General features: G+C 41.3%; 1 protein-coding gene across 7 annotated transcripts in view; it reads left to right on the forward strand.

Annotated features, from left to right (window-relative positions):
- Positions 1-15,300, forward strand: part of znf536 (zinc finger protein 536) — a 214,707-nt gene that overhangs the window by 184,796 nt on the left and 14,611 nt on the right. For 2 of the 7 annotated variants that reach the window (XM_020079663.2, XM_069530910.1), the window contains one exon: positions 7,079-9,716. The exons of the other annotated variants lie outside the window; for them this stretch is intronic. In XM_020079663.2, the coding sequence (XP_019935222.1) occupies positions 7,079-7,233 (155 nt within the window). In that variant the 3' untranslated portion in view covers positions 7,234-9,716. Of the gene's footprint in view, positions 1-7,078; positions 9,717-15,300 lie in introns of those variants that run through there. 7 annotated transcript variants of the gene reach the window in all.

Genomic DNA, 15,300 nt, shown 5'->3' on the forward strand with positions numbered 1-15,300 from the left:
TTTACAAAGCTTACGAGCTGTTATGAAAGAAACACAAACCCAATTTGTTGCTGCTTTACAGCAGACTTCCTCAGAGTAAACAGCAACAACATGAACTCTAAAACTAAGGTCCACTGGGGTAGCCTTTAGCCTTTGTCTATATCTATATCTCTCTCAATGACAGAGGGATGTTAGGCCATGCACAGTTCTCCAAAAGGTAAAGAAATCGTGAATCGCAGCGTCAATCTGTGGACATGAGGTGATGTAAGATCTCACCTGCTCCTGCCTGTTAAACAAAATCTCTCTTTTCAGGGAATGAATAGTGACGATTAGGAAACTTAAACCTTCAGATCCTGGTTTTCATTGTGAGAACATGAAGGCAACGTGGAGTTACAAAGTGACAGACACAACAAAGTTGTGCACACACATGGCCACACCCAGAAGAGACAAAAAGAAAATAAGTTGTCCACAATAACAGCCGTCATTTGTCCTTGATAGAAGCAGGGTACATGGGTAATCTGGCAGTTTAATGATTAATTCCTGTCTTTTTAATTTTTTTTTATTTTGCTCTTCCCCTCTCTCTCTTTCTTTGTGTGTCACAAGCATTTAAGATGTGGCCTTTTTCCCCTGCACATTCCAGCGCCATTATGTTACATTGTTGCTGAATAAAAGGCCGTATTATGTTCCATCCCCCCCAGTAAAAGGGCAGAAGTGGACCCAGTTTTTATCTGCTGAACGAATCAATCAGGATTATGTCAGCTGAAAAGAATCACAGACAGCAGTCGCCAAGCACTGTGTCTCTGGGTGTCTGAGTGTGTGTGTGTGTGTGTGTGTGTGTGTGTGTGTGCGTGTGTGTGTTCCCCTTCGCTGTGTGTAAAGGATGGGAAATCTGCAAAGAAGGAAGGCACTTGTTGGTTCTGAACATGCCCGGCTTGGTGACAGAGATGTCATTTTGGGTCTAAAAAGCAAGAGGATTGTTTTTTTTTTTTTATGTATTTACCCACCCCCCCCTCAGTCCAGCCCTTTCTCCTCCTCTGTGGGAGGATTGGAAGGGCACTAATTATCATTTCATCAGAAATGATTAGGAGATCAAACAGGGATCGAATGCCATTTCCTTCCATTAATACAGGGGGTTTAGAGTGCCTGTCATGGCTTGGCTTGTCCTACGGCCTGTGGAGAGACAAAAAAAATAATAGGGGGAAAGAGAAATGGAGAATGGAGAAGAGGCTTAAGAGGAAGGGAGCGAGGAGGGAGGGACAGGACGGGACAGGGGTTTGGCAACAGAAAGAGAGAAGAGCTATTCAGTTAAAAGGCCAATGGATTTTGCGAATGTAAGCTGAACACCAGAAAGCCATCATTTGAATGGGGAAAGATAATTAGAACTACTATTTTTCTTGTGTGATTTTGTGGAAATCTGCACCAAAGCTGAACTCAAAATTCAATCTGCAGCTCGGCCTTTTAAGTGTTACTACAGAAGGTCGGTCTGCCAAGTCCCCTCTTCAATCCCCAGACGCAGCGTTTGGAAGCTCTCGTGTGGCGACTTTTTCTTCTTTTTTTTTATATGAATCTGTCTGTCATATGACTTTCCTCTGATATATCCTCAATCACACCCTCCCATTAAGACACATCTTTGAAAGTTTCCGGCTAAATGCAAAAGCAGACGATAAATAATCGACGCTGAATTGGCATCTAACAAAGTTAGATGTTTCCATTAGAAGATCAAAGAGACTGGAGGTGGATATCTGGAAGATTACCGAGAAATAGCGAAGCAAAGGGGCCGAATGGAGAGCGTGGATGAGGCTGTGATTGTTTCAAGCACGTCAGATGAGAGAAATGTCAAAGAGAATATGAGAGATGACCTCTGTGTTCATTGCCCATTAATGACCCTGCAGCTCCCAGCTTCATTTTCCTTCTCATCAAAAACATAAAAAAAAACATTTCCTCCTGTCTCCAATAGTCATTTCCCCCCGCATTGTATTTATGTATTGAAAAAAAAAGGTAATAGATCAAGCACATTCCATTATTCTCTTATAAGATCATTAGCAAATATAATTAGATATGAAAGAAAGTAATTTGGAGAGGAGAGGGGAGAAAAGCGCTATCAGGCAGAGAAGACAGATTGTAGCATCAGAGTGTTTGGGCTTAAATTGCTCAGCGGAGGTATTATCAAGCCGGCAATCTTTTAGCCTCAGAAATAGTTTTGGAGACAGAGAGCGAAAGATAGAAAGAGGCCACTAACATTCTCTTCATTGTGTTTCCCAACTGCGATCATTCGTTTTTATATTTCAGGTTTTTTTTTCCTCCTCTGAATCTTTTCATCCTGTCATATGCATCAGCTCATACCAGACCCGAGAGTTTGCGGCAAAACAAAACAGAGTTTATAAAAAGAAAACAAGCTGACATGGAGTCATCACACACAAAAAAACAGATTATCACAGACAACAGAAAACAGGTAGCCTTTTTACCCACTTCTCGCACATATTGATTTTGGCTTTTGTATTATTTTTGCAACTTTAAAAAACAGAAATAACACACAAATTGTGTTCCACCTTGAAGTCTCTTTGTGAGGAACCTTTTTGCTGCACATCTTGTCTCGTCTCCCTCTCGCGCACCCCCCCCCGCCCCCCTCCCTCCCCACACTCTCCACCCGCACACAGGAGTTTTTCGTCACTCTTTGTTGCACCTTAACACCACACTCTGTTTGTCTAATAGGGATCTGAGCCGAAAGCAGACTGAGAGCACAACAATCCTGCTGCGTTTCACCACAAATTTGCTTTTTTTTTTTCTCCCTCACCCCTTCTTCTTCTTCCTTAGTTGTGCTTTGAGGGATTGGGGGGAGGGAGGGGGAGGAGGGTGGGAAGGGTGCAGAGGAGGGGTGGCAGGGTGGATGTGGATTTTTCTAGTCTTTTGTGTGAATCACAGGGAATGGTAACTATAAACATCCTGTATTCATTAAAACCATCTAAAAATACAATTTTTAGCTAAGGGGAGGGTGGGGGTGCGGGGGGTGGCTGTGTGCGTTCACTTCCTCGCCGCTCCTCCTTGGTGTATACAAGTGAGCCGTGTTATGCCTGGTGCCGCTCATATTTACATATTTATAAATACTGGGCTGTACAATGTGACGGGGCTGTGCCAAGAACAACACTTTGCTGCTAGTGCAGGGCCCGGAAGCCTGGGGTGGGAACAAAGGAGCCACAGCCACCTTCAGTGGCACAGACACTGTTCACTCTTACACTCTCTGTTAAAGTCCATATGGACAGAGAGGAGCACAGATGATACACCACTGCCACTGATACACTGTCATGTACAACATCGTTCTTAGCGCTGTTAATACCAGACATTCAGTCATTTTCATTCCAGTTCAGTGGAGACGAGGAGGCAAATTTGCTCAGCGGCTAAAGTGCTTCATCCTGGACTTTGTATTCTCTCACTCGCCTCGTCACAAACTCTGTCCAGAATGAAGCAACATTCACTTGTGACCTACTCATCACCAGTTGCACATAACTGCAGGTTGTATGAGTTTAGGGTTTCTAATAATTTTGTGACCCTCAAATGTATAATGTGACTCTCTTTGGGTGCCCCAGGTTGGGAACCACTGCATTTGGGATATTGAGCCGTTGAGATTATTTGTGTTTTATTCGGCCAAATTTGGAAATACCTGTCTGTCTGTAATTACTGCCTTTCAACCAGTTACAATGGAGGTGAGATTTTAAGTAATATTCATTTATACATTGAAACATGTTGCTGTTGAATTAGTAACTATATTAAACAGTCTATTCTGATGGATAATTCTGTCGGAGATAATAACTGCTGATTGTATGTTCACTGGATTATCAGGAGTAATGTTAACAAACAAAACTACATTCAGCCTCTGCATTGGACTCAAAACAGAAGTGTCAGAGACGGATTCCTCAAAACCCAGTAGAATTAAACCAAAGCAAGCTGCTGTGGCGTGAGGTAACTGAGAAATATAGATAATTGGGATGAACTTGAACATCTTATGATGTCGTTTCGAAAACGTGAACCGAGAGGAAGTGGAACAAAATGTCAGCTGACGGCAGGTTCGATCCATTTTAAATTACACATCAATCTTCAAAAATCCATATGAGTGAAACTCTTAACGATCAGCGAGGAATTTATAAAGTGGAAACTGCTGATACAGAAGCGTCAGCATCCCTTTAGTTATTTGCATTGACTTAAATATCAAGAAAACTCTGTACAAACGTGCCACGCTGTCAGACTCGTGTGTCACAGGGTGCTGCACTGCATCACACCAGCTTCTGCTTGGTGAGAGCCTGTTGTGTGATGTTTTCACCGACTGCTGTTAATGTCAGGTGATACATCTGAGACCACACCGGCACACACACACACACACACACACACACACACACAGTCACACCGTATCCGTAGGCGCTCTCCGACACATGCTCAGAGTGCAGTTGTATGCCATTGTTCCAGCCTCCTTCCCATTTATCCGTTCTGTTAAGCATGACACATGTATTAACAGTGGATGGATCCTGGAGCTGTGTGTCCTCGCGCCATATGTTTTCCTTTCCTTGGCCCTCTCCTTACCAATAACTACCCCTATTGCCATCTGCTATTTCAAAACACACCACAGGAGGGCGTATTTACTCTTTCATATCAAATGTTAGGGCGATTTGGGGTGTATGGGTTGGTGCGTTCTTTGGCTCAATCGTTGGGATGTACTTTTTATCAACATCATAATGCCTTCATGTTTCATCATGAATACATCAGCCTTCTAGAAGAGCTGAACCTTCAAAAGAAACAAACACATTAGCCTTGACTTCATGTGATAAATGAATGCCAGGCAGGCTCTGTGTGTCTGTGAGGTGCATCTGCCGCCTGCCCGAATGGGAAATTAAAAACTGTGAGAGGGAAGTTATGCTAAATCTATAAAGTTGGCCAGGAAATCTCTCCCCCTTCGCAGCGGCAGTTGTTTGGGGAGAAGGAGCACCGTGCTTAAATAATAACATTCCAGGTGGCTTAGTTAATGAACAGTGAAAATCAAATATGGGGCCTAATCTGGAGCTCGTTACAGGAAGTTTCTTTACAGGGATGTCAAAGGCAAGACGTGCCCTTGGGGAAGCGAAACACTTTTTGGGGCTAAAAAACAAGGAAACTTTATCATTAAAGAAACTTCAGTTGTATAGAATTTTAAAAAATCACAGTCTGATGTTTAAATGTTAAAAAATTGCATCTTTCATTGTTTTCATTTTATAAGTATGTTTTATCAAAAAGCTTTATTTTGCTCTGATTTTACGAAACATATGTTGACAGCGAATCTGTAAATAGAGAAATGACAGGGCTAATGTATGTTGACACGTAGACTCTATGCATAAGCTCCTTTGTCCTATTTACTGTCTTAGCTTGCCATCTAGTGGTGAAAATGGGTTATGAACTCAGATCCTTCTGAGATGCACTGTAAATCTGATGGGGGGGGGGGGGGGGGGGGTACACCAGTTAGGTGACCAACCCTTCAATGCAAATGCACAGACATTTGTATGATCAATATTATTATGAGATTAACATTAGCAGTCTGTGTTTTTAAGTGGCTCCAACTGTATATTGAAATAAAAAAGCTATTGTAATAATCCTTTAATATCACAGTAGCTGAGCAACAGTGAACAGTACGGCCAGTGAGAGTAAGTGTTGGTTGCACACTGATGTTGGGGTCGTTAACTCACACACAGACAGCTCCAGAGTTATTACTCAGTGTTGAATCTAAGAGATGTTTTATCACGTTATTAGCTCTTTATTTTCCCTCTGTTACCGTGGCACTTCCTTTCATTTCGATATCCATTTCCATCCTCGCGAAAGCACAGTTCAAATAAACCCGTGTTTTAATTTGGTTTTGTCAGATTCATAACGCCACTTTAAAAGAACATGACATGCAAATGTGTTCCGCTGTGTTTTATTGCAAAATAATTTTCTAAGAAGTTGCTGAGGGAACGAAAGCGCAGAAAGAGGAAGGGGGGGGGGGGGGGCAAGTTGCATTATTTAGTGGCCGCTGCTATGGGACCTAATTACAGTTATGCATTTCTTACTGTGTCATCGAGTCTTAAAAAGTTTTTATTAGAATAAATCACTTCACTTCTCACCCACTGTCACACTCCATGTCACACCTACTGAGCCGACCAACCTGCTCGCAACGAGTTCGATGCTTCTCCCGTTGTCATAACAGTGATGTGTTAGCGTCTCGTATTGTTGTAGGAATGATTATGTCTGTGAGCGAGCGGCTCGAGCTCCTGTGTGAAGGAGATGCAAAAATTAAATGAGGGAGACGTAAACAGCGGATCTGCAGATTTTCAGATGTAGCGATGTAATGAAAGATCTGCAGACCTGGCTCACATGAAGAGCAGCTTAATGATTCCTCTGATGGCTGTAGGAGGGAGAGGGATGGACAGAATAACAGGGACGTGCTGGAACGAAATGCAGAGCACAGTGATGCAGTGAGAAGGTCACACTTTGTTTATGAGGCATAAAGTCAACACAGAGGAAATGTGGAGGATTGTTGCATTGCATGTATTCAATTGATGGTGTTCCTGTTATTTTGTCCTCCCTGTATGTGTCATACTCACCACATGTCACCAGCATTATACTGTATTAACAACACACTAGATGACAGTGACAGCTCTTCTTCTGTACCTGGTCAGAACTGTCAGTCAGGGTCACTGGACTTAACAGTGACCGCCTCCAGCACTGACACATGCTGCTACGTCTTTCAGGACTCGTCTCTGTCCCAACACAAACTGCTGACAGTGACGTCTAGGAATTATACATTATAATTGTTATTTCAAATGCAGTTGATTCCATTCACATCCTGTACATTTAATACAAAACTACTCAAAGGCAATCTGTGATTTTTTTTAAACTGTAATTTGGGTTGAAAGACTGTTTGAAGTCTTCACAGTCTCAAATATTCAATCTATTCATTTGGCCCTGCTGACAGTGCTGGGTGCGTGTGTGTGTGTGAGTCTGCATGTGTGTGTGTGTGTGTGTGTGTGTGTGTGCTGCAGGTTGGCGTCAGTTTGTTGGGTCCATGGTGCTAATCTGCCTCTTGTTCTCTCATTGGCCGTAGTGCATCTGTGGGTGGGAGACGAGGACCAGCCCATGACCCATGACCCCGCGCTGACCCACGACCCCAACCATCTTAACAGCGACCTTAACCACCCTAACAACCATAACCTAGGCGACCCTGAGGGGCTGGATGCCCAAGCTGTAAACAAAGACTAATGGCCCAGACCGGAGCAAGGCAGGATGATGAGGATGAGGATGAAGGCGATGATGATGAGGAGGAGGATGAAGGATAAATGAAGGAATACACTATAACAAAAGACTTTATTTAAGATGAAAAAACACATACTACCGTCAGAGTGAAGAGAAGGTGAGAACTATATGAAGGACAGTTTGGGGCTGGATTTACGTGATGGACCAAACGGCTTTTGCAAGCGTTCTTGGACACTAAACAAAGTGACAACAATTTTCCTGTTTTGTCTCCTGTGGTCTGAATGCCCCTTGTCTTTGTTGTCTTATCTTCTACAATGTTTTTTTTTCTTTTAATGAAACTACCTGTCTGAGTAGCATCTCCTTTAACTGGCCCCACAGTTTCTAAAACATTCCTTGAGCTAGAAAGGTATGTCTCTCTTTTTTTAGTTAGGACTGAAGTGTTGTGCTTAATCAAATAGGCTTTTAAAGACCTTTCTCTCCTGTTGAATGAAGACGACAGTTATTTCACAAGTCCACGGACCGCCATTATATTGTACTGGAATGTATTCTTCTGTAGAATAGCAACTCAATGTACCGGACTGTTGACGGAGACCAAGCACATTTCCTGTCAGACCAGCCACTTTTGGCTCTCCTATCAGCCGTTATGTCTCTGTGTCCCACGGCCATGCATCACTCGGACTATGGTTGACAAAGGATAGGGGCACCATATGACAATCTACAACACAAGTTTGTTTCCAGAGATGATATTGCTGGTAGAAAAAAAAAAAAAACACATATAGCTGACTTTTGATGATGGTGGTGCTAATGATACTTGTGAAGAGGACTGAATATTCCCTAAATGTACTTACAATACTAAATCCCCTCTGCATAACCAGGCCAGTACAGGCCTTCTTCACCCTGCCATGTGGCTTCCTTTGTCTATTTTTCTTGTTCTGTATCATCCATCACAGCAGCCATAGATGCTTAATGTACATAGAGAGATATACAGTAGTTTAAAAAAAGAAAAGCAAAAGTGAAAACAAAAGTTTTAAAAGATTTGTGACAAGGACAAGCAAACAAATGACAGTAGATTGCACAGCCACGTTCTGAAAAGGTCGGCATCCTTCTAGAGTTTGACAGAGAAGAATTAAAAAGAAAAAAAAAAGATCTGAAAAACAAACAAAAAAAAGGTGGGGGAAATGTTTCTTTCTTTATCACCCTCCAACCCTTTCGCTTCATCCCTCATGTCAACCTCAAGAACTCTAGTGTTGCAGATGTTTGTAAGATACTGCCACCGATCATTGTTGCACAGTGTTAATGACTACTGAAAATGGTTTGATGTATTTACTTTAAAATGAGAATAAAAAAGAACAAAAAACTGGGAAAAAAGACATATTGTGTATAGCCTTAGATACAAGTCATCTGTTATTGCTTCTACAAAGCTATGTAGCTGTGCTAGACTGTAGGATGTAGGATTGATTTTATTTTTTATTTTATATGTACTGTACATTAATGCCTTCTCCATTTACTGATCAAAAAAAAAGAAAAAGAGGAAAAAGATGACAATCGTCTCCTGTGCTGCAAACATATTTGCCCCCATATATACAGGATCCATTATGAATAGAGGGACTTTATCCTTTCTTATTTCTTTCATTTGTTTTGGTTCTCAGAAGTATTTGGCACTGTGATAGTATTATAAATCCAACCTATACAGTATAAAACTAGATAACTAACTGAACTGAAGGTGTGTGTTTGTGTGTCCCTTGGCTTTGTGAAATGTTTCTACGTCATTTTTTGTGAACCCAGAGAAAAATTCTAAGTCGGTATATACAGTCCATATATAATACCTCCTATTTTTTCTTTTAAGTTTGACCAACCTCTATACTGTATGTGGCTTTGACAAATTGTTACCTAGATTTCTTTTGTATGCAAATCCCCGTCTGGCCTGCAGCATCGGCCCAATACTTCTTCAGCAGCAGCATGATTCTGTGCTCAAACTCCAACTCGCTGCAGTACAGCCAGTTTTTTTTTTTTCTCTTTTTTAATTTGATTCATGTAGATTGCAATTAACCATTCTTTCATTTTCAATATACCAGGAAAAGAGGGGATTTAAAACTAAAATAATAACAGCGAGACACAAAGTGAGAAGCAGTGGTTGTTGGGAAATGTGACAGGGTGTTTGAAGGGAGGAATTCAGGAAATGGGGTCTGAGTGAACCAATCAGATTCATCCTGCTGGAGGCACTGTCCAATGGCTTTGACCTCTGACCCCACCTGTTTTCCAGGGGTGTAAAGATGAGAGATGAACGGCGAGAGTCTCGCCTCTGAACCAGCTATAATAATGAGCATTCCACGCCACATGTTATGTACAAAAACCTGTCTTGTGAGCTGAACACTCTTTATGTTTTGCTGTATCCTCATGGCAGATGCTTCGTTTTGTAACTACTGAACTGTACTTATAATAAAAATAAAATGTATTCAAACAAAAAAAAAAAAAAGGATTGTCACAGAGCAACGGCCTGTTTCATGTTTTTAATTTCTTCATTTCTGACAGAGCGAGAATCAGGAAGGTGAGTGTCACTGTGCCATGAGAAGTGCGGAAAGTGTTTGGAGACTAGTCCATCACTTCCAATACCGGTTATTATCTCTCAGTCAGTTTGATGGTAAAGCTTCATGCACCGTGATCACGATGTGGAATATACACAAGTAAATTATGACTGCACCACTTTGTCTCAGTGTGATAGTGAGGAGGATGTCACAAAACAATGTGGATGATGGGAAACACATGAGCATCCTCTGAGTGTCCCACATGGAAATATGTAAAGGGAGGATTTGAAAATTTAATTTACAGCAAATCACTTCCAGATCAGAGATGTGCAGTGATTATTATATGTCTTTGTTTCCCATCCAGTTCCTACATTAGTTTTTTATCCTCTGGTCCAATCCACATTCAATCAGATCTGCACAGACTATAAAAACAGCTACAGAACAGCATGGCTGTGAGTTTCAGTATCAAAGAGAAGAAAAGTATAACTTCAGGTTAGTTCCTCTCCAGACAAGTGTTGTTTTAAAGGTCCAGTGTGTAAAACATGGGTGAAAGGGCTCTACTGGCACAAATTAAATATAAAATAATCCTCATGATGTTTTCACTAGTTCATTTCATCTAAATTGTATGAATTGTAGTTTTATTTACCCCAGAAAAGGTCCTTTATATTTAAATACTTTATATTTACATTTAGGGGACCCTCTCTATGGAGGCCGCCATATTTTTAACATTAGTCCAGACTGGACAAACTAAACACCTTTTGAGTTTTTATGACAACTAAATGCTACCACAGGTTCTTTTTTATGTTTGGAAGGAGAGGGTGAGGGGTGTTCAGCTGCAACATGCAGCTTCACCACTAGATGTCACTAAATTCTCCACACTGTACCTTTAAATAAATGTAGCACCACATGTTTGAACTGCACCACAGACACAGGTGGTGACTGGGTTGGAAGACCAGAGTATTAACTGTTTTTAGCTGAGACCAGGGTTCACCTCCACATTCTGTTCCTGGGTGCTTCTTGTTTTGTAACAAAACTCTGTGGTTATGGTTGGGATCATGGTTTTGGTTGAATGGACATAACCTTTTCTGTTTTAAAGTAGAATATGATCTTTACCTAACATCAAGTGCTGTGAGTGCCCAACCATAACAATGAAAAAGACAGAACATGAGACATTTAGTATGACGTCAGTGAACATCTTACCAATTTATTTATCATCAACATGTGTGACTCCCCCATTGCATGTACAGTACTAACATATATCCATATACTACAATACAATATCCTCATTTTCATGTTTTCATTCAGTAACAAACAGGTCAATGAGTGCAGCACAATGCATTTTTTGAAATCAGTTTAAAGCAGATGGCTCTCAGTAGAACACTAACCTCCACCAAGGCACTAACGTCCTTTTAAATTCAATCAAGCTGCACCAAATTTCACACACTCATAAATACCCGCTCCCTGATGACGTCTGATTATTTTCATCAAGATGCATGAATTATTCTCTGGGAAATCAGTGAAAATGTTAAATATCCCCCCCCCCCCATGCAGATCCAAACAAAAATGGAATGGTTTCTTCCCGAACACAAACCACATCCTTCCACCAAGTTTTGTGGACATCCATTCAGTTGTTATTGTAAAACGTGAACGTCCTTGGTGGAGGTAAAAATAAATGAAGATGCTTATAATTAAAGAAAAAAAGTTATTCCTCCTTTCAATAAAGTCTAAACGATTTAATCTAAAAACGATTTTAAATATGAATCAGGTAATCTGTGACTACATGATTTGATCTTGTTTATGTGTTCAGCCATGATAATTAAATCTAGTGTTATATCTAGGTCTGCAGTTTACACTTTGTTGTACTAAACAAAAAGTAACAATAATTTTATTTGCTATATTCTACATGCTGGAATCAACAAAAAGTATATTTATATGTTGTCCCTGAAATTGTGTTCAAATCATTGAATCAAAGGTGAAGACAGGTCAGTGGCCTTGAACTGGTCAGAGGTGACAGTCGAAGGTTAGAGGTCAACGTGAGCCATTAGAATGTAATAAACACCGTACATATGTGTTTAAGGACACATACACATAAATAGTTGTTGCCGTTCCCGTATAACAGCAGTAAAAATGACAGCGACTCTCCCACCTCACATAAAAGTTCACTCCAACACGTGTGTCCTCACTTCAGCTGACTCTGCTGTTCAAAGGAACAAATATGTCACGCTGTCATCGCCCCCCCTCTGTCATGTGAAACCTGATCCACATTGCACTGATGGACTCCGTGTTTGTGTTAACCTAACGTCAGGACCCCAAAGGCTGCTGGGCCGCTGGGAGGCTGCCTAGGTCAATGCCTGACTAATTTTTAAACGGATCAGCTGCACTGCACCAGATGTGTGTGTGTGTGTGTGTGTGTGTGTGTGTGTGTGTGTGTGTGTGTGTGGAGGGGGGCTCATGCCACAAATCTCTAAAGTCTGTTCCCAATAACACTCACATCCGGAGAAAGTAACTGTTTGACTGGTTTATATCAACTCACCCAGCCTCACACACACACACATTTATACATATACATATTGCCAAAAGAAGGATGTTTCCAATGGCTAGATATGAGAGCAGAAACCATCATTACTCGAGTGTGTGTTCTATAAACTTTGGATGAATGTGTGTGTGTATGAGGGGGGCTGGGCCTGCATCATGCATTAATGTGTGTGTCTATATAAACAAGTGAGTAGGTGTGTGTCTCCATGTAACGGCACACATGTGTCTGATTAAAGAACACGTTAGGTCACCTTTCTGGCCTGTTCTGTGTGTGTGTGTGTGTGTGTGTGTGTGTGTGTGTGTGTTGCTCAGCTGAGCAGTTTCAACATTTAAGCGACTCCTTTCACAGAGTGATGAACACCACTCTGCCCTTCATTTAACTTCCTCTCTCATCATTTGCTCTGTCTTTTATTTCTCTCTCTCTCTCTAGGATCCATTTCCTCTTGTTTCCCTCCATGGCATGTTGTGCAGCCATGTGTGTAAGCACATGTTTGTGCATGCATAACGGGGTGTTTCATAATTGTCTGCGTGCGTGTGCGTCCACATGGGATCAATGTGTTTGAGATGACGCTCTGCGGCGGTCGCAGCCTCTGTGCGTTTTGGTTGGTCGTCAGGCAGATGGTGACCTGCAGATGAACCCATCTTTCTGCTCATTTGTTCAGCTCCCTCTAATTTTCTCTCCTTTACGTTAGAGTGGCTGGGGTCTTGTCATGCAGCTCAGTGGTTGCGCCACTAGAGGGCGCAGCAGACCAGGTTTTGGTGCCTGGAGCTGGAGGCTGAGGCTGGAGTGTGCGTCTCTTAGAAAGTTGCATGTTGCATTGCAGAGATTTGTGTGTGTGTCAGTGTTTGTGTTTGTGTGTGTGTGTGTGTGTGTGTGTGTATCTTTATTGTGTGAATACAACAACTTAAACACCAACAGAAAGATTAATAAACAAATGATTTATTATCCTTCCGTCCCAGTTTTCTTTGTGATACTGCGTTAAAGGCCTTGAAACAACATTAAAACTTCTTTTACAAACAAAATAACTGATCAATTAATTGAATGAGATTTAAATTATACTAACAATAATAATCAATCACTGATCAAAATCAATTAAACATGTAATTTTCCTGATTAAATGGAGCCGTTTCCATTCTCTTCAATAGGAGGGTACGAGCAGATCTCAGAGTCACTTTCGCAAACAGTGATGTTGTGTGTTGTGCTGTTGCTCGTGTCGTTGTTCGTTTGCTCCCTCTTCGTTGTCTGTTCTCCACTATCTTCAAATCTTCAAACACGCGGCCTTGTCCCTGACTGGTCTGATACTTTTGTCACTCTCTCCAGCTCCTCGGTCAAAGTAGAGACTATTTCTTTCCTTCAACGTGTTAAATCTGACCTGCTCTCAGTGCTGTGAGTGTGATCTTGCTCTCAGTTTTCAGGCCAAGTAAGACTGGTTTTACACAATATGATATTTCTGTTTAACACAAGTTCAGAGGTGAGTAGTTTTTTTCTTTACCCGTGTGTTTGTGCTGTGTGAAGGTAAATTACCTTTTCTGTCTTTCCTATAGGATTTGAGAGAAGTATTGATTAGACTACAAAAACGCATGAAAACCTACTGCATCAGTTTTTAGACGACATGTTCCTTTATTATTTTATTCTAATAGAAAAACTGGGTTAGGTTAAAATGTGTCCCTCTCTCCATGTTAACAGGGTCATGACAAAGGATGAATGAATACACTGCAAATTAAAGACTTGATTTTTACTATACATAAAATGTACAGCACAAATGTTTAAAAAAAATCCTGATTCAAAAAGCCCAAATGTGATAATATGCAGTCAGCATTTCTCCCTATTTTCTAATTCCTTTAGAAACAAACCATGAATAAATAAATTAGAGAAGTATTCAGTAGGGTGATCAATAAGGAAAAATAACTGAGTCACAGACCTGACTCTAAGCAGATCGTATACTAACAAATGCTAATGTGACAGCTTGTCCCCTCATTCTCATGCATCCTTCTGTTTCCTGCTCAGCATCTGTGCTCGTGTATGTGGGTGTGTGTAGCGTCTGCGTGTGAGTCAGTGTGTGTGAGTCAGTGTGGGCCCAGCAAAGTGTGTGTTTCTTCCTGAGTGTGCGCGGTACGCGGGGCGAGTGTCCTGTGGCCTCCCTCTTTCTCTCTCCTCGGCTCTTATGAATCGATGATCATGTGGTGTAAGGGAGATAGATGGCCCCCAGCTCCATCTTGTCTCCTCTAATTGTAAAATATTAGTTACATTAGACTCTGGCCCATGATTAATGGAACTTATTTGGAAGGTGGACTCTCACTCACACACACATGCTTTCTTGTTCTCTCTCTTGGTTACCACCGGTCTCCAAAGTCTCTTCCTGAAAGAATTGAGTGATTTCGCTTAAAGCAGACAAATAGGCTTCCCCTGGTAAAGAAAGTGAAGACTAAAAAAGGAAAGTCTGGAAAGAGAGAAGAGGAGGAGGAGGACGAGGAGAGGAAATAAAGAGGGGAGATAAAAAAGAGGGGAGAGCTTATGAAAGGGGATAAATAACAGCTCTAAAGGGAGAGGTCTTAAAAAGTTGTGGTGGTTGGATCTGAAGGGATTTAAGCTCCTTGGTAGATAATTCAGAGTTAGATTATTCTGCACGCAGGATCACATTCTAAAAATGCAAAACATGATCAAGTCCTGATCGTGTTTACAGGCTGATCTCTGTGAAAAAGAGTTATTCTTGTCTAATGCAGATGTTACCTGCGTCGCAGAAAAACAGAAACAGCACCCGAAGACGAGTTGATAAGTTCAGACGGTGAAAGTTTCTGCAGCCCCGTGGCACAGGAGCAGTGTTCCTGCGGTTTAGTGCATTTTTCAATCATCCGCAATGCGCACACAAACACACACTCACACACACATAGTTATTCACTCATTAATTCATACATGTATTCATAAGAAACATAAAGGCACAGATATGTTTGGTTAAAATGATGGTGAGACTTTTATTCAACAATTCCTTGATCCCATTTGCACAAAGAGAGA

Source organism: Paralichthys olivaceus, chromosome 1 (assembly GCF_024713975.1).
Source record: "Paralichthys olivaceus isolate ysfri-2021 chromosome 1, ASM2471397v2, whole genome shotgun sequence".
Taxonomy (NCBI): Eukaryota; Metazoa; Chordata; class Actinopteri; order Pleuronectiformes; family Paralichthyidae; genus Paralichthys; species Paralichthys olivaceus.